Source organism: Fringilla coelebs (assembly GCF_963513975.1).
Source record: "Fringilla coelebs genome assembly, chromosome: Z".
Taxonomy (NCBI): Eukaryota; Metazoa; Chordata; class Aves; order Passeriformes; family Fringillidae; genus Fringilla; species Fringilla coelebs.
In genome coordinates this window covers 25,146,004-25,164,014 of record NC_140031.1, presented here as the reverse complement: position 1 = coordinate 25,164,014, position 18,011 = coordinate 25,146,004, and the positions used below count along the sequence as shown (strand labels likewise).

The 18,011-nt window shown below is 39.9% G+C and overlaps 1 protein-coding gene across 1 annotated transcript; it reads left to right on the top strand.

The window, feature by feature from the left end:
- Positions 1 to 234: 234 nt before the first annotated feature.
- Positions 235 to 17,919, top strand: HEXB (hexosaminidase subunit beta). The gene is made up of 14 exons (XM_084225704.1): positions 235 to 554; positions 648 to 805; positions 4,076 to 4,141; positions 4,911 to 4,957; positions 5,131 to 5,241; positions 7,748 to 7,849; positions 9,364 to 9,493; positions 10,163 to 10,343; positions 11,350 to 11,436; positions 12,005 to 12,077; positions 12,728 to 12,902; positions 14,007 to 14,097; positions 14,324 to 14,428; positions 17,731 to 17,919. Exons 1-14 carry the CDS (start codon positions 262 to 264, stop codon positions 17,792 to 17,794), a joined length of 1,683 nt encoding a protein of 560 aa, XP_084081830.1. The 5' UTR covers positions 235 to 261; the 3' UTR covers positions 17,795 to 17,919.
- Positions 17,920 to 18,011: the final 92 nt, after the last annotated feature.

Sequence of the window (18,011 nt, the reverse complement as noted above, 5' to 3'; positions counted from 1 at the left end):
TTCTCACCCAGACCATTTACCATCTTCGTGAATCTCCTTCGGATGCTAATAGTTAACGGGTTTTTTATGTGAGAAAACCGCTCAGAGGAGCATGAAGGACGTACCCCCTCCAGCCAAGGGCCCCCGCCGAGGGGCCGCCCGGCGGGCGGTACTGCGGGCGGGCACTGAGGCTCCGAGCCCGCCCCGACGGCCCCGTGGCGCCGGAGGCGGAGTCAGGCTGCCCTGTCAGTGGAACGGGCGGGTTGAGGCAGCTGCCGCACTATGGGCAGAGCCATGGGGCTGGCTGGGCTGCTGCTGGGGCTCGTCGTGGTCCCCGCTGTGCTGGTGAGCACCAGCCTCCGCCACGGCGCCCCGTGGACCGAGGCCGAGCCGGAGCCGTCCGGCTGGGAGCTGGCGGCAGACGCCGTCCCCGAGGACTCGCTGTGGCCGCTGCCGCAGTGGGTCCGCACGTACCCTCGCCAGCTGCAGCTAGCCCCCAGCCGCTTCCAGCTGGTGCATGGCGCCGGCTCCTCGGCGGGGCCGAGCTGCGGGCTGCTGCAGGACGCCTTCCGCAGGTGAGCGGCGGCGGGGCCGAGGTGCTGCAGCGGCGGCCCGGGGACGGGAGCAGCCGCCTCAGGGCCCCGCCGGCGCCTCTGCTTCCCCGGCAGGTACTATGAGTACATATTCGGGCATTCCCGGCGGCGGACGTGGGGCCGCAGGGCGCTGGCTGCCCGAGCGGAGCCCGAGCTGTTCCAGCTGCAGGTGGTGATCGAGGCGGGGGACCCTGGCTGTGACAGGCACCCGCACCTCGCCTCCAGCGAGGCCTGTGAGTACCCGCTCGGCCGCTCACCGCGCTCCTCCTTCCCCCGCTTAGGCAGCGCCGTTACGCGCTTGTTTTCCTATCACGTGTCCGGCGTAGAAGTCAGCAGGTTTTGGGGTGGTTTTTTCAAGGAACTGGAAAGCAAAGGCTCTCGGAAGACCACAAAATTTCACCAGAAGAAAATTCTTGCTCTTGATGCTGTGGGAAATCTCAGCCCACAGTGAATCGTGAAGCTCGCCTATGATTTTTGCAGTTCAGCTATCATACAGATCACTTCACCTGCTACTATCTTTTCTAGCAGCTAGCATTAGGAATCAGAGATACCATAGTGTGCAGTAGCCAGTTATCTATAGTGAGATCTGTGCATAGTCAGGAGATGATCCCTTTCAGTACAGGGTATTTATCGAGGGAAGACTGTCGCTGCTTACCATCTCTTGAGAAGTGACTGCATTTAAGTTGAAGCTACTTACACTGAGGTATGCACATGGTATTTCCTGTTTTTCCAGGAAAACCAGAAAGTGTTCGTTGAACTTGTTATTCATCTTGCAGTCCTATAAATCCACTTCCTTTCTGTCTGTAAAATTTGAAAATATGCTGTTTATATTGGACTTATTTTTCTATGCTTCTTTACTTCTGTGTGAGTAAAGTCCAGAGTGGAGAAGTACTCTATTAAAGTACTAATTGCCAGAGAATTTCCTTAACAGAAATAAGACTGAGCAATAATACTGCTTTTTGTCTGGGCAGGCTAACACAAAATCAACATATTCAGTTAATCTAGACCTGTTTTGAGATAATCTTCTGTTGTTTGGTATCCAGGATACAGATCCTTAGAAAAAAGATCCTTTTAATCTCAAGTCATACATCTGCAGTAGGATTAATTCCACCTGACTTGTGACAGAATGTACTGATATTAAATTTACTCAATCCTTTTGGGACATGTTGCCAAAGAGTTCATTTTTTATGTGCAAGCTTATAATACATTTCCATGCAAATGAAATATAGTAGCAAAAATGCTAATGCTCTTGACATTGTTCTGCCAGTCAGGTTATTGTGCTGCTTTATTATTATTTGAGCTTGTTTGTGAACTTAAGATTTTAATCAAAGCTGGTTCTTGTCTTATGTCATGGAATCTGTCAGACCATGTGATTTTTAGTTTGCATACTTTAGAGCAGGCAGTTTTTTCCTTCTGCTTTAAGAAATAAGTTTTCTGGTACAAATAACATGTTTTCTTCATACAATAAGCTGAGCATTCCAGGCTTCAGCAAGTTTTAATTTTCTGGTTTTTAATGGGCTGTCTTTTTAAGGGTACAGATTCTGAAAAATGCTGTTGTTGGTGACTTGCTGGTTTGGGTGGTCTGGCTCATTAATAAAGATAGTGTGGACCAGTCAGTGACTGTCTTGGCAAGAGTATTGGATATGTAATCAAAGTACAGGTAATCTGTCCTGCGTGCTAAGTTCTTACCTGCTTGTGTGAAATGTTTCAAGAAGCTTATTATAAAGCTTTCCAAGTTCATTTAAGGTATGATACTTGTTCAGAAAAAAAAAAAAAAAAAAAAAAAAAAACCTAATCAAACCTGCTGTGTTGGAAATAAATCCTTGACAATTTATCACATTTCCCCTACAGTTTACCTGTGGAGATTGCAGTAGTCTTCTAAATTTTCTTTTTTACCCCGAACATCCAGTATGTGTAATCAGTTCTTAGGTTAACGTGGATGCTTGAGGTACTTACTTCATGTCGCTAAATGGCTTTTCTCTGGCAGTTTAGATAAATGTTTAAACTGTGTAAATTGTAGCCAACCATTCTTTCATACTCACACAGATTACGTAAGTCATTGTACAGTAATTCAACCTCTTGATTTTTTTTCTCTGCTCTTTCAGATATGCAATTGTTGCTTTGATGTTTGAATAGTAATATAAATCTATAGATGTAGTATATTTGTATCCATATAAATGTATGTAATTTTTAAAAATACTTAAAATATATTTGTTTCTTCTCTAAAAATTACTAAATCACCTTAAATTCAAAATCAAAATTATTTTAGCTTTTTTTTTCCCACTAGTACTTTGTACTGTACTCCAGTACTCAGCTTCAGGGAGGATTGTTGTGGATTCCTTCAGGTACCATTCTTCATTTTACTTACCACACTTCATCTTACTGCCCCCATACTGGTGCTTTGGTCAACAGGGTGACCTGGCATCCTGTAGGTGCATCAGGGACAGCATCACCAGCTGGGCAAGGGAGGGGATTGTCCTGCTCTGCTCTGTACTGGGGCAGCCTCACCTGGCTCACCTGGAGTGCTGGGTGACACAGTGTAAGTGAGATATAAAACTATTGGAGAGTGTCAAAAGGAGGGCCACAAAGATGGTGAGGGGCCTTGAGAGGAATATGTATGAGAAGCAGCTGAGGTCACCTGGTCTGTTCAGCCTGGAGGAGACGAACTGGGGCCCTCACTGTGGTCTTCACAAGGGAAGGTTGAGGGGCAGGTCCTGATCTCTTCACTCTCATGATCAGTGACAGGACTTGAGGTAACAGCACAAAGCTGAATAGGGGAGGTTAAAGTTGGTATCAAGGCTGGAAACTAGAACAAGCTCCCCAGGGAAGTGATCACAGCACCAGGCCTGACAGATTTCAAGAGGCATTTGAACAATACTCTTAGGCACATGGTGTGATTCTTGGGGGTGTCCTGTGCATGGCCAGAAGTTGGACTTGATGATCCTGATGGATCCCTTCCAACTCAGCATATTCTGTGATTCTGTAAAAAAAAATTAGTATTTTTTTTTTGTAGTAAGACCTTAATAGTAAACACCTGACAATATTATGTGACAACTTATATATTTAAAAAATATGTAACCATAAACTATATAAAAGGAAGGTAAAAAGAGAAGTAAATGTCTCATAATCATGAAAAATTTGGCTTAGCTACCCAACCTTTATCACATATGTCTTAAATGCAAAAGTGTGTTATGTTTTAAGTCAATTGGGTTAAATTTTGCTGGAATTTTGGCTCACGTACAATATTCTAACATTGCCCTTACTAAGCACCTTACTTCTTTTATCTTCTTTCTGATGAGCTGTTGATTCTCTAAACAGTAGTTTGTTTTATATAGGAAAACACAGATAAAAAATAATTGTGTGCTATCATTAAAAGCAGGATTGGTTGGAATTTAATACACAAAGGGAGATGTTGCACTTGAAGAATTTTTTTAATGCCTTTTGGCATTGTCCTTGCAAATCATTCTTTTTTAAAGAGTAAGCTTTTTTTTTCTTTTCTTTAGACCATTTAACTGTAACTGAACCTGTGGCTATACTGAAAGCTTCTGAGGTATGGGGTGCTTTAAGAGGTAAGCCGATGCTTTTCATATTGAGCTATTTGTTTAGGGCTTATACAAACTTCATGGCAGACCAAGAACCAGCTCACCACTGAGCCTTGATCTCATTCAGTACTTCATTGGAAGTAAGCTTAGTCAGGCCAGAAGGATACTCAGTTAGACCCTTGGTCCAGATGCTCAGAATCTCAGATCCAGTGGCACACTGTGAGTACATGCTTGCTGTGCCTGAAATAAGCCAGGCCAAGCAACAAGATTTCCAAACTACAGTGTGAACAGATTGTTTCCTGACTGCATCTATGAAGTGGACATGCTGAACACATCACAAAGAATAATAATCCTGACATTTCAATCTGCTGTGCTTACTGGAATGTTAAGTCTATATATTAGCTACCTATAAATCCTATAAATCAACAGATTTTTTTCATGCTGAATTAGAAACTTCAGCAGTTCCAGAAATTACAGGAATAGAGGTACAACAAAACCAGAGATTCCCACCTTACTCTCAGTAACTTTCTTACTGTTTGGAGATTAATCTGCTACAGCTGAGCAGTAGCACAGGTATTCAGTATCTGTGCTTAATAGAGAATTTAAATGGTTCTCTCCAGAGTTTTTTAAATGGTGATGCTTGAGCAATTAAGGGAACTGTGCTAAAGAGAAAGAAACTCAGCTACAAAACATTCTTTCTGAATGCCCGTAAATGGTTGTGGTGCTGTTTGTAACTAAAATTTTAAGGGCAGGTACTGAGCTGTAATTGAGATCCCTTTCTTGAATATTTTTCCAGGTTTGGAAACCTTCAGCCAGTTGGTTCATGAAGATGACTATGGAAGTGTAAGTATGGCTATTAACTAAACTCTAGGCAGAGCAGATCTACCAGTTTCATTCAGCAACATTTCAGTTTGTTACATATTTCCAAGAATCATTTTCTGAAAAAGAAGTACTTCCTGATTGAAATAAATGTGAAATTAATATAAAATTCTAATTTTAAAATTTTATTCTCATAGTTTCTTGTCAATGAATCTGAAATCAATGACTTCCCAAGATTTGCTCATAGAGGAGTCTTATTAGATACTTCAAGGCATTATTTACCATTGAAGTCTATTCTTACAAACCTGGTAAGTAGGCAGTTTTATATCATTAATAATAAAAGCTTTTTGTTCTGTTTTGGCTCCTGAAGCAGGTAGCAACTGTAAATGGTATGAAAGAAGAACCCATCTCCTCTGTCTGACTGTAAAAGGACAGAGTGAAATTTGCTAAGCAAAGGTCTGAACATGGACTGGAGAGGAGTCAAGTGGGCAGACACAGTGATTATTGATTCTCTAAAAGGGATTGGTGTTTGTGGTACCTCAGATTCTCTGTATTTTCTGATGCCTAAACCAGCTTATGCATTATTTCTTGGAAGTGTGTTTTGAGATGTCTGACTGTCATCAAGCAATACAAAGGATACCTTGCAAATTCTAACTTCAGTGACAGTGATTTCAGGAGAACTCCAGTCTTTTGGGGCAGACTTTGGTAGTCCAGCAGCAGGCTTAAGTAGTCCTTCCTTAGGCTGCTAAGTACAAGCCAGTAATTAAGAGCAAGGGAGAAAATTCGAAATGTTCACTGAATAAGCCCAGACAAATCAATAAAACCAAACAAAACTTCCTCCAAAAAGCTTAAGCAACCACATTAAGAATTAATGTGCTCCAGCCCTGATGGAAAGGTGATGTATTTGTATAAGCTTAGCAGCCAAAGATGGGGTTTTTATTGTTTTGCACTCCCTGTTGTTTTTTTTATGAAGTCCTTGTAGGAGGGATTATTTAGTTGGTTGAAGTGAAGTAACAGGCAGTTTCCCATCTTGTCTCTGTCTTGCTTCTCCAAGATGAAATAATACTTGAAATTTCCCCTCCATGTTGCAGAACTTTAAAAAATAGGCATAGGATAGGCAGAAAGAGTGCAGATAACAACAGTCTTTAATTTCTGAGGTCATCCTTGAACTGTGCTCAGAACTTGTCCTTTAAGTATTTACCACTTGTTTTCACATTCAAGGTCAACGCCTGTTCAGCAAGTAATGCAGTGTTACATTTGCGACAGAGGGTGCTTCAAAGCCTCAGATATTTGTGTCAATATTTTTTGTCTTGTCTAAAAAAGATGTCCAAAGAGACTTGCATTTCTGGCTATTTTTGTGTTTCTGTAACTGCTGCTATTCTGCTTTCTTTCCTTAAATTGCATGTCTGTCTCTAATACATTATCAGAGCTACATTTCATGGTGTTTGCTGGTTTAAGAAGAATGTTTTTCTTCCCACCTCTGGGCCTGCTGGAATCCCAACTAATAAAAAGCATCAGTAATCTCTTCTCTGACATGTGGTGATTAGATACTTAGGGCAGCAGTTCAAGTAGATTTCTTGTTTGTGTTCAACTATTGCACTGCATTTCCAGGAACAGCATTGTTCTTGAGGAGGGAGTAGATGAATTGAAGGTCAAGGGATGTAATTTTCTATGTTGAAGGATGGTATTGGTTAGAAATGCATGAAGACATGGCAGTTAAAACTTCTGAGTGTAATCAAACAGATGAAATAAATCTACGGAATGGACAAGATAGAAATCTTTTTTTGTATTTGGTGACAGTTCCTGAAGAGATTTTATCACCTCCTTAAATACACCTAGGTGAAAAAATAATGGGAAGAATGGATGGGGAAAAAAACTGTATAGCAAGGGCTTGGGAGCAGCTGTGTTGCTGTCAATCATGAACGATGTAAACACTTATTTGGTCTGCTCACAGCACCCCCTTCTAGTAACTAGCAAGCCAAGATAACTCAAGGTATGTGTGTAACTGTCCAACTGGAGTCATAATTCTAAAATAAGTGTGTTAACATTTATCTTGATCATCTTCAAGATGAAAAAAAGGAAGTAATGACACTGTTATGAATAAAAACATAAAAGAAGCGCTGTCTTTTGCAGGGAAAATGTTTAGTTTATTTTGTGTGCATTTGAAAAGGATTCTGCCGAACTCACTAGTGAGAAGGGATGTACTATGTAGTAGGAAACTCTCATGCTGTTCTGTTTTCAAGTCCAAGGTATTTAGTTATAAAAATATAAGCTTTTCTGTACGCTGAAATTGTTGATGGTGCATACGAAATTACCCGCAGAACCATCTGTGTTGACCCAGAAGGATCATCATGTCCTATTTTTAAGTGAATGGTCCATATGGGGGTCAAATCTGTGACCTTGGCATTAGTAGCACTGTGCTGTAAGCACCTGAGCTAATCTCAGGGTATGTGTTCTGAAGTGGAAGAAATTCATAAGTGTTCGTAGCAGTTCATACTACACAGGCTGGTAGAATGGGGGGGGTCAAATGAATAGTTTGTTGACAGCAGTGGTGAAAATAGATTGCAGAGGGGTGGAGCAGTAGAGGCATGTGCTTCTAGGATTTACTGAAATGTAGAATGGCTTTTTGGTTTGTTGGTGGGGGGATTGTTGGGTTTTGATTAGTTTTTTGAGTGGTTTGGTTTGGTTGAGGTTTTTTCTTTCTTAGTTGTTGCTCTAGGCATCTGGGATATGCTGGGACAAGACCACTTTTTTGCATAGATTTTGTATGAGTATGAAGTGTTTAACTAGACTCTGTTACATTATTTGTTACAGGATGCCATGGCTTTTAATAAGTTCAATGTTCTCCACTGGCATATAGTAGATGATCAGTCCTTCCCTTACCAGAGCATTTATTTTCCTGAATTAAGTGATAAGGTGAGTGAACATCATTGGAGCAGGGTAGAAGGGCAGAAATCTGGCACATATTTAATGAAAATAACATGCAGAGTTAACCAATGCTTGAGTACATCTGCTTTGGCTGATTGTGAAACAGTACCATGGGACCAATAATCAGCAAGTCCATATTTAGGATCCTGCCTGAGTTTCTATGTGGACCATTTTTAAGTCTTCTTTTGGATACGTCGTAAATGACCACCTTTACTCTTCTGTGCAAATTTTCTGACTGATCTTCAGTGTTTGCAGGCCTTCAAACACTAACGTTATGCAAATAAGTAGCAAACACTGCTTGGATTTCTGCTGATGGGTTTCTTTAACTGGTTGACTTCTGCCACTCAGACAAATGTAAGAGATTTTCCTGCCAGCTCTTAGCACCACTGCAATAGTAATATTATCCTTACAAAACACATCATGTCTGTAAGAGATCCAAAAGTGCAAGGTTTTTTCCTGAAGCAAATACAGTGGAATGTTTCTCTTTATTTCTAGATGCATAGTAAGTTTTGTTACATTAGTGAGAGCCACCATGAGGTTCTTGCTCAGTCACGATACAGTAGGAGCCAAATCAAATGTAGTTAAGAATAGTTGAGCCTAAGTACAAGATTTGTGATTCTGTTTTAAAATGCTTGCTAGAATCTGAACCTCGTGAAAATTATGTTGGCAGTACTTGAGCAGATGCTGTGAAGAATTTTATAATTCAAAAATTGTAGATGTTGCATAATGCAACAGATTATTTTTTGTAAAAGCAAACTCTGGTAGAGTTCTGTCATATATCCCGCTGACAGCTAGAGAGAGGGAGATGGTCTTTGTCTCAACAAGCTTCTCTTTGGAAGGCTTCTTGTCTGCTGTTTCCTTTTTTGAGTAACTCAGCTGTGGAAATCATTTTCAGATAAGCAGAAGCTTAAGGTGCTCTTTATCATGAAGAGCATCTTTGGCAAGCATCTGTTTCACCAAACTGTAGTAATCTGGGTCATTGTCACATTTGTTGGCTGCGTGAGAGTGGAATTACACTCAAATTAGGGTCAAAAAAGAAACACATCGTGATGCTAAATTAGTCGCACAAAACCAAGAAGCAGAGGTGCTGGAAGTTCTTTCTGACTTGGCAGAATTTTTCCATTAGTCTTGTATGTTATGTAGTGAGGTCCCTATATTTCAGAGCTAATGGAGAAAAATAACTTGCCTCTGTACGGAAGAATTGAGAACCATATCTTTCAAAATTCGGAAGGAAAAGAAACTAGCTTTTCTGTGTTCTTCAGTAACTGCAAGCTAAGGAGGAAAGGAAGGTCTCCTTAAGGCAATCTGTCTTAGTGTTGTGAGTTTGTTGTTTTGGTAGGATTTTTCTCCTCCCCACAAGTTAAGTAAAAAGTTATGTCTGTGCAGTTGATAAACCACAGCCGACTTGTAAAACTGCTCTCCAGTCTAAGTTAAAATATTTCCGTCCAAATTTTGTGATCTGCTGGTATAGTGTGTTGTCTCTAAATGTGAATATTTTACAGGGGGCATACTCCTCTAATCTCATCTATACTCCTACTGATGTCCGTCTGGTGATTGAGTATGCCCGGTTAAGAGGAATCAGAGTTATCCCGGAGTTTGATACACCAGGACACACACAGTCTTGGGGAAAAGGTATGCCCAAGAAAGTATTAATTGTTAAGAAATTGTAGTAAGTAGTAGCAAACAAATTAATTTTTTAAGGACTAACCAATAGTGCTTTGGAGATAAGAGGTAAGGAAGAGGCATTAAGTGATGTCATGACCTTTACAGGTTACAGGAAATAAAATGACTGAAGAACCATGTTCTGTTGACATGTTCTATGCTAGATGTGTGTGCAAGGGTACAGATTGTGCTTTAGACATCATTCTTCCTTGAGCTATGTATCTCACACTGACTTAGGTGTTAAAAACCCAGAATAATAAAAAAGAGAAAAGAAGCCTCTGAAGCATACTCATGATGTTTAGCTTTTGTCTAACTGGATTCCTTCTGATATTCATTAAAGCTTTTTCTTTTGTTCAAGTAGTTAACCAAATGCTGTTTTCCAGGTATTGTGACATCTTACATGTGTTAGGTTGTGTTAAATCATATATCGGAAAGTCAGTCCTGATTGCCAGTTAGAGCGTTCTTCAACCTTTTACAAGTTGTATTATTTCATCCTGCCTCTATTTGATTATATTTAAAATAGATGAGCACTTAGGTAATGAATATTTACCTTTTTAATGTGGCTAACTGCTTCTTCCTGCTAGCAAAGTTAGCATAGCAACATGAAACTGAGTGTCATCTATTAATTGTTTTTATTAGGTCAAAAAGATCTTCTCACTCCTTGTTACAATGGAGGACAGCCAACTGGGTCCTTTGGACCTGTAAATCCTGTTTGGAATACAACTTACGACTTCATGACTAAGTTCTTTAAGGAGATCAGCAGTGTATTTCCAGATGAATTCATTCATTTGGGAGGAGATGAAGTGGACTTCAGTTGTTGGTATGGTGACAATTCAAAGAACAAATACCTAGTGCCTCCTAAACCTGTCCACCTGCATCAATTACAGAACTCAGTTGCATAAGATAGTTTTCACTGCATAACCAAAAGATCTCCACTCCTACCTCTGTAACAATTTACAGGCAGATCATTTGTGATCCTCAAAAAGCAACTGATGTGCAGAATTTTGCTTTGACTTGTAGTTTCATAAATATTCAAGTATTCTAAAGGATTTATTTATGAAAATTACCCTGGCAGGACAGAGGACTAGTATGTTAGAAAAGTATTAGATAAGAAAATTAACATTTAATGGTTTGTGTTAAAGTAGGTGTTTACATTGAGTTCTGCCCTCCAGAAAATAGGGTAACAGTAAGAATTACCAAACAGATTCATAGGTGTTTGTATTAGCAGTATAGCATGTATTAATAGTGTTCTTAATTCAGTTGTGGATGTTGAATATTTTGGAGTCTCTCTTCTGGAGAGACTAACTAATAATAAAGGATTTGGAGCATTTTGATGAGCATTCAAATTGGTCTAGTTAGTATTTTTACATTCTCTTTAAAGATCAAATCCAAACACTCAGGACATTATTTAATTTTTATAGAGAAGGAAAACTGGTAAATGCTGTAGCACAGAAATGTAGATTTGCTTTTTGTGGTAGAAGCATAAAATTGTTAAGTACTTAGACTTCTGATAACCTTTGCACAAAGTGGCTGAGATGATAGGAGCCCCAAAGCTCTTAGGAGGCAGCCTGCCAGAGACTGCTTCAGAACAGGGACTCCAGATTTACCTGAGATTAGGTCTGTTGGCTTTATTTCAAATCTGGATGAAACTCTTTCAAAATATCTAAGTCATGTTAACCTGCTGCTTCTGCTCTGCACTATGTTCCAGGCTGTGGCATGCTAAGGCATCAGTTAGTGTGCTGTGAATAGGTAGAAATGATTGGGAAATCTGGTTTAAAACATAAAAAAAAAAATTTTTTAAACTTGTTTTCTTGTTTTTATTTAAGGAAATCTAACCCTGAGGTGAAAGAGTTCATGAAGAAGCAAGGTTTTGGCATTGACTATGCTAAACTGGAATCTTACTATGTTCAGAAGTATGTTGATTTTTTAATTCTTTCTCAGTTTTTCACAGCCATTATTAGAGGGTGGCATCGAGGTGCAGATATGGAAGCTGACTTAGTATCTATCATATTATTTTGAAAAATTGCCACATATTTGGAACTATCCACTTTATTTTAAAATACTGGGTCTGAAGTTCATGGCTTTAAAATGTTGGACACAGCGTGAATATGTAAGCTAGTTTTACACACATTGAATGTATTGGGTATATTACACTAGGTGTCTGCAGTAGTGTCAGCACAGGGGTGGGGAGGAAGTTTTTGCAGACATTTCTTTCTCTCCTTAAATAACACGGACTTAGTCACCCATCACTTAGTCACTGTATAAGTTGCTGGTTTGTGTTAATGCATGTGCCCATTGTTCTACATGGTAGAACATGCTCTGCAAGCATGGTTCTGAAACCAGAACAACCTGCTTTTTCTTGGTCCCCTATGCAGTGGTGGGAAAGGTCTGATATGCCTTGGGGTAGAAAATGTTGCTACTTTGAGTGCTTGTACTTATCTCATTGAAGTTAACAAACCTGAACTGATTTCTAAATTCTAGCATGTTGGACATTGTTTCCTCCTACAACAAAGGACAAATGGTCTGGCAAGAAGTCTTTGATCACAAAGCGCAAGTAAGATGCAAAAATTAGTAAGGTACTCTTGCATAACACCACAATATTGTGTGAGGCTTCCAGAGCAGACTATTAAGTAGATCTGGCTTTGTCTCTTAAGAGTTAAAGCCAAGTCTGCTGACATAAGCAAGTCCCTCCAGCTGTGGGTAATTTCAATCCCTTGAAATCATCATTTGTTGAATATGTAATAGGTGAAACAGGAACATCAGCATTGAAGTGCTCTTTAAAGGTGAACATAGTTAATAAAATAGGTTTAAAACATCAGAGTTAAAGGTAGAGAAGTTTCTATGAGTTTTTTTGTCTCATGTAACTATGTGTCTGGTCTAGTAACACCAAATACTCAGCATTTAACAGCTGGTCAGATATGTGGTGCATGTTGGAATCCTCTTAAAGCATTAACTGTCCATAGCATAACCTAGGCTTCACTCTAGCTGAGTGTTTTAAACCAGCAAAAAGCTAATCAGCTTTAGACTTGGCGGGGGGGGGGGGGAATGACAAGAGCTAAGTTTCCAAAATCTTCCTCTTCAAAACAAAATAAATAGAGTTTTGAAAGTTGTGATCCTTTTCCTTGATAACAACAATTAGGATTGGCATTTGTAGTTTTGGGTTAAGTTGGGTTAGTTTGTTTATTTTGTCTTTTCCTCTTTTAGCTGAAACCGGACACCGTAGTTCAAGTGTGGATGGCAAATAACTACGCTCATGAACTGAGCAAGGTCACAGGAGCTGGGTTCACTGCTGTCCTGTCAGCACCGTGGTACTTAGACTACATTAGTTATGGGCAAGACTGGAAGAAATACTACAGTGTTGAACCACTTAACTTCCCTGGTTTGTCCCTTTTTTACATGTGTGTTCTGTGCATGAAACTCCTTGGTTTACAGTACAGTGTAAATGGAAAGAATAGGGCTATTTAAAGTGGCCATCCCATCACTGTGATTATAGTATCATCAAAGGAATTATGGTCAGCTAGAACTCTGAAAAAGTCTTTAAAAAAAAGGGAACTTTGCACTTCTCACAGGGAAAGGTATTGCCTTTATCAAGCATCTGATACTGGTGTTTGCATAAAGTAGAATGCTGGACTAGGTGGGCAGATGCTTTAGGAGCAGAGTTGTGCAGATGCTTTAGGAGCAGAGTCCGTGTTATTTAAGGAGAGAAAGAAATGTCTGCAAAAACTTCCTCCCCACCCCTGTGCTGACACTACTGCAGACACCTAGTGTAATATACCCAATACATTCAATGTGTGTAAAACTAGCTTACATATTCACGCTGTGTCCAACATTTTAAAGCCATGAACTTCCCTTTAAAAAAAAGGGAACTTTGCACTTCTCACAGGGAAAGGTATTGCCTTTATCAAGCATCTGATACTGGTGTTTGCATAAAGTAGAATGCTGGACTAGGTGGGCAGATGCTTTAGGAGCAGAGTTGTGCAAAATGGCTGTTCGTAGACACTGAATTTATTGTTATTATTTGATTATTAAACTAGTCTAGAAAAAGACACGTTCTCTTCCCTGGATCTAAAGTTGGTACAAACATCTTACGCTTTCCATGGGGCTTTCATTTTGTGCGAGGAGCTCTCAGACTCTCAGAGCTCATTAAGGATAATACTAAGTAATTTTTTCAAGGAATGTTCTGCATGTGATAGAATGAACAGTTTCCATCAGCTTTTAAATCTCTGAGGAATGTCAAAAAGCTGAGGAATCTCTTCAGAGCACAAAAGGTAAAATCCTTTCTGACAGACCAGAGAAATAGCTTCTCTGGGCAAATAGCTTTGTGGTTCTCCCATTTAGTAACAAAACTACCAAAATGTAAATTAATGCTCAGGATAGCTCAGGTATTTTCTATGAAAACAACTGAACATCAGTCCTATCTAATTGTTGATATATGCCCATCTTCTGGACAGAGAAGAATGCTGACTTTCTGGTTTGAATTCAGGATCTGAGGAACAGAAGAAACTTTTAATAGGTGGAGAAGCTTGCCTGTGGGGGGAATTCGTGGATGCAACTAACCTGACACCAAGATTATGGTATGGACTGCTTTATCATTAGATTTTCAAAAGCCAGCTATAAGAAGCATTAATTAATCCCACAGGACTGTATGCTATTTCTAACAGTGCTTTGTGCTGAACCTAAGCAGCTATGAAAAGTAATGCTTCTGGATATTGAAATATTATATTAGACCTGGTATTAACAAAAAATATCCATTCTTGGTTATACACCATACCTACTCTAAAACTTCGTATAACTTTACAGGCCTCGAGCAAGTGCTGTTGGGGAAAGACTCTGGAGCAGCAGCAATGTGACCAACTTGCAGGATGCCTACAAAAGGCTAACTAATCATCGATGCCGCATGCTCCGGTAAGATTTAGTAGCTACAGTGTATCTTGGTTCTCCGTTTTTATAACCAGTGGAATAAAGGTACAGGTATAAACCGCTGGCCTGGAGATGAAGGGAAGAGAGCTAGCAGTTTAACATGACTGTAAAGGCAATCACATTTGATTTTGTATCCACAGAAGAGGAAAACTGATACATTAAGACAGGAGCTCTGGACAGTTTTGCAACTAAAATTTTCAGAACTCACTTTTTTCGGTGAAATATTAAGACTCTTCTGTGTTTCTCTTTCCTGTAAAGGAAAAATCAACACCATGATTGACTTTTTTTCAGACAAAAATTATATTAAAGGGTATGTGAGAGGAGTACACTGACAGAAGGAAGAGCAGACTTCTAAAAAAAAAAAAGGTGGTGTTACTTATTTATTATAAATAATAATTAAAGACCTGTAGCAGGAAATCAACTGGAACTGTTTGCATGCAAGTTGAGCTTGGGCAAGCTTTTCTTTCATGTATTGCCTTACTTTAGGGGCTGAAGGGGGTGGATAAGCAGTCCATGACAAATTTTAATTTATTTATGTACTGACTTTGTTTACAGCAGTCATAACACATTCTTCTCCCAGGTCTTTTCCTAAAAAGTAACTAGACAAGTCACTCGTTATTTATTGCTGATGTTGTTTTTGTACATTCACACTTACAGACACGAGTGATTTTTAGGTTTTAAGTCCAAGTTTGACTCCACTTTTGAAGTATACAGTCAGAGAGCTGAATAGTTGAACTGCAACAAGCATGAAACATACCATTATATTTCTCTACAGAAGTTTATGACAACTCATAGAAAAATATCGACTCTGTGTGGTAGTAGTTCAAGGTAGATATAAATAATTTCTTTAAAGAACAGGATGCAACAGCAGTTATAGTCAGCACGTGAAACTCAAGCTCTCTGGTCGTGTTCATGAAGATGTCTTAGCATAATTATCTGTTGGAATCACAGAATAACTGGGTTGGAAGAGACCTTCAAGATCATCGAGTCCAACCCAGCCCTAACGCCTCACCTAAACCATGGCACCGAGTGCCACATCCAGTGTTTTCTTAAACACATCCAGGGATGGTGACTCCACCACCTCCCCGGGCAAACCATTCCAGTACTTTATCACTCTTTCTGTAAAAACTTATTCCTGATATGCAACCTGTATTTCCCTTGGCACAGCTTGAGACTGTGTCCTCTGCTTCTGTCAGTTGCTGCCTGGAGAAAGAGACCAACCCCACCTGGCTACAGCCACCTTTCAGGGAGTTGTAGAGAGTGAAAAGGTCACCCCTGAGTCTCCTTTTCTCCAGGCTAAACACCCCCAGCTCCCTCAGTCGTTCCTCACAGGGTTTGTGTTCCAAGCCCCTCACCAGCCTTGTTTGCCCTCCTCTGGAGGCGCTCAAGTGTCTCAATGTCCTTCCCAAACTGAGGGCCCAGAACTGGACACAGCACTTTTGTTTAGAGTATATAGTATATGTTTAGCTTGCTGTCACACTTTAATCAAGAGTGACTTGAATATTTTTACTTGGCTGGGTTATTTCAAACTGGCTTAAAATAATCATGTGAGGAAAATAGCTGTATGAAAGTTGTGCTATCTCCCTCAGTCATGAGAAAAATAGATACATTAAGAGAGAGTTGACAAATACATGTTAAAACCCATATTAAAGGGATTTCAAAACTTATGTCCTATTATTTAGCAGGGTGGTGCATCTCTTGGTGGGGCTTAGGAAAACACTGCTACAACTGAGCAGTTAAGTGTACAGTGGCTGTACCACTAGGATTAGGGTTTTACAGTGAACGAAGCTATGCCGTTCCTGGACCTGGTTGACTCCACTGCTGCATCTCCATCTTCTTCCTTAACACTGGTACTTGTATTGCTGTAAAGGGAGCTGGTTCAGATAACAGCAGCTGCTCTTGTAATGCTGGTATGAGAGATGCAGAATGCAGGGGCAGACTAAGGACTACTCCCTGTACTTGTTGCATATATTTAGCAACAGAAAGTACTCTAAGGAAAAACTGTTTTGCTGACTTAGGATGAATAATTCCTATTAGAAAGTAACTACCTTAATAAAAAGATATATTGTCCTGAAAATGACTCCTTTTATACAGGCTTTGAACCAGAAAAACACTAGAGGAACAATTCCATTCCCATTGATGAAGTGAAATATTCCATGGGGCTGCAGTTGTTGTGTTTCCTGTATATGGGGCTTCCTCAAAGAGCTTAGTATTGGGCTGTCGTAGTCTTAGCATGTACACAAGGACTGTATTCCTACTGATGTTTTTATTCATCGCATATGCCACAGACTGTGGCAGTTGTAGGAGAAAAAGGGCTTTTCCAAAAGAACAAAAAGCTCTGGCTTGCACTGCAGCTGGTTACGAGGGAGCAAGGGGAATAGGTAGGTAGCACATTGTAACACCTAGATCCTGGTCACTGGCTGAACAGTAACTCTGCCTATTGAAGATCGAGGCCACTGCTCTTGAAATAGTACTGTGACTGCAGTAGGCATCCAGATTCAGCTTCTTCTAGGATACAGCAATGGAGATTGCAGAGGAATGGTGATGGGAGGAAGGAAACAAGTAGATGGGCATCTACTCCAGAGACTTAGACACCAAGCCTTGTCTTTACTAAGAGTACGTCTTGCTTAGGGGCAGCAGTCATTAAGCTGAACTATTATTCAGTTTCTTCCACTGCACCACTAAACATTAGTGGCAGTAGTACCTATATCTTAAACATTTGAGAAGTAGAATATTGTTTACAACTATTTTAATTCTGAAACATGTTTTTATACTCTTACTGCACCATCATAATCCACAGGGATTGGTTTGTTTGTAATGCCACATGGGAACAGATTAATTTATGATAGTGTAAGCTGAAAGAAACTGACTCCTTCCCCCAAAATCATGACAATTATGGAATTAGAGCTGCATAGGACAGAAACATTGAGGTTGGGAGAGGGAAGAATGTGTAAATGTCAGTTGATTTGTATTCGCCTTTCTTAGGACTTCTTTTAAATAAAAGCAGTAGATTTTGTGGAATATCAAAAGAACTAACCCCTGAATTTAAGCTTTTTAACATGTCTGCTAATAGCTTGGTGCCTCTGATTGAAACAGAGGTTCAGTCAACAGTACAATCCAAAGTAGAATAGGGCCCTTTTTCATTGCCTAAATAGTTCATCTGTTGTTTCTTAGGAGTAGCTTTGTTTATATAGTTATTAAAATAGATTGCCAGTATCTCTCTTCCTGCCTACACAAGCAGCCAGTTGTTTGATTACAGTCATACCCATTCCGCTTTATTTTAACAGCCGTGGCATAGCAGCCGAACCGGTGTTTGTTGGATACTGTGCCCATGAAGCAAGAGGGCCATAACTGCTGCAAAGACTTCTTGTCAACAGCCTGAAGTGCCTCTGGGGTATGAATATGTATGTGTGGTTTCGTATGTGAATCAAGACTTAAAATTTTCACTTTTAAAATAAAATTATTTTACAGCCTTGTTGGAGTAAAAATTATCATTTTTAACCTTTCAAAAGTAGGGATTCTTCACTGTGAAATCATGAAACTTGATACCATAGAGTTACTAATTCTG

Excerpts from the sequence above, each read along its gene's own strand:
- HEXB (XM_084225704.1), top strand. The coding sequence starts at position 262 with ATGGGCAGAGCCATGGGGCTGGCTGGGCTGCTGCTGGGGCTCGTCGTG. Across the intron at positions 5,242-7,747 it reads AGTCTATTCTTACAAACCTG|GATGCCATGGCTTTTAATAA; the intron begins GTAAGTAGGCAG and ends TATTTGTTACAG. Across the intron at positions 10,344-11,349 it reads GAAGTGGACTTCAGTTGTTG|GAAATCTAACCCTGAGGTGA; the intron begins GTATGGTGACAA and ends TTTTTATTTAAG.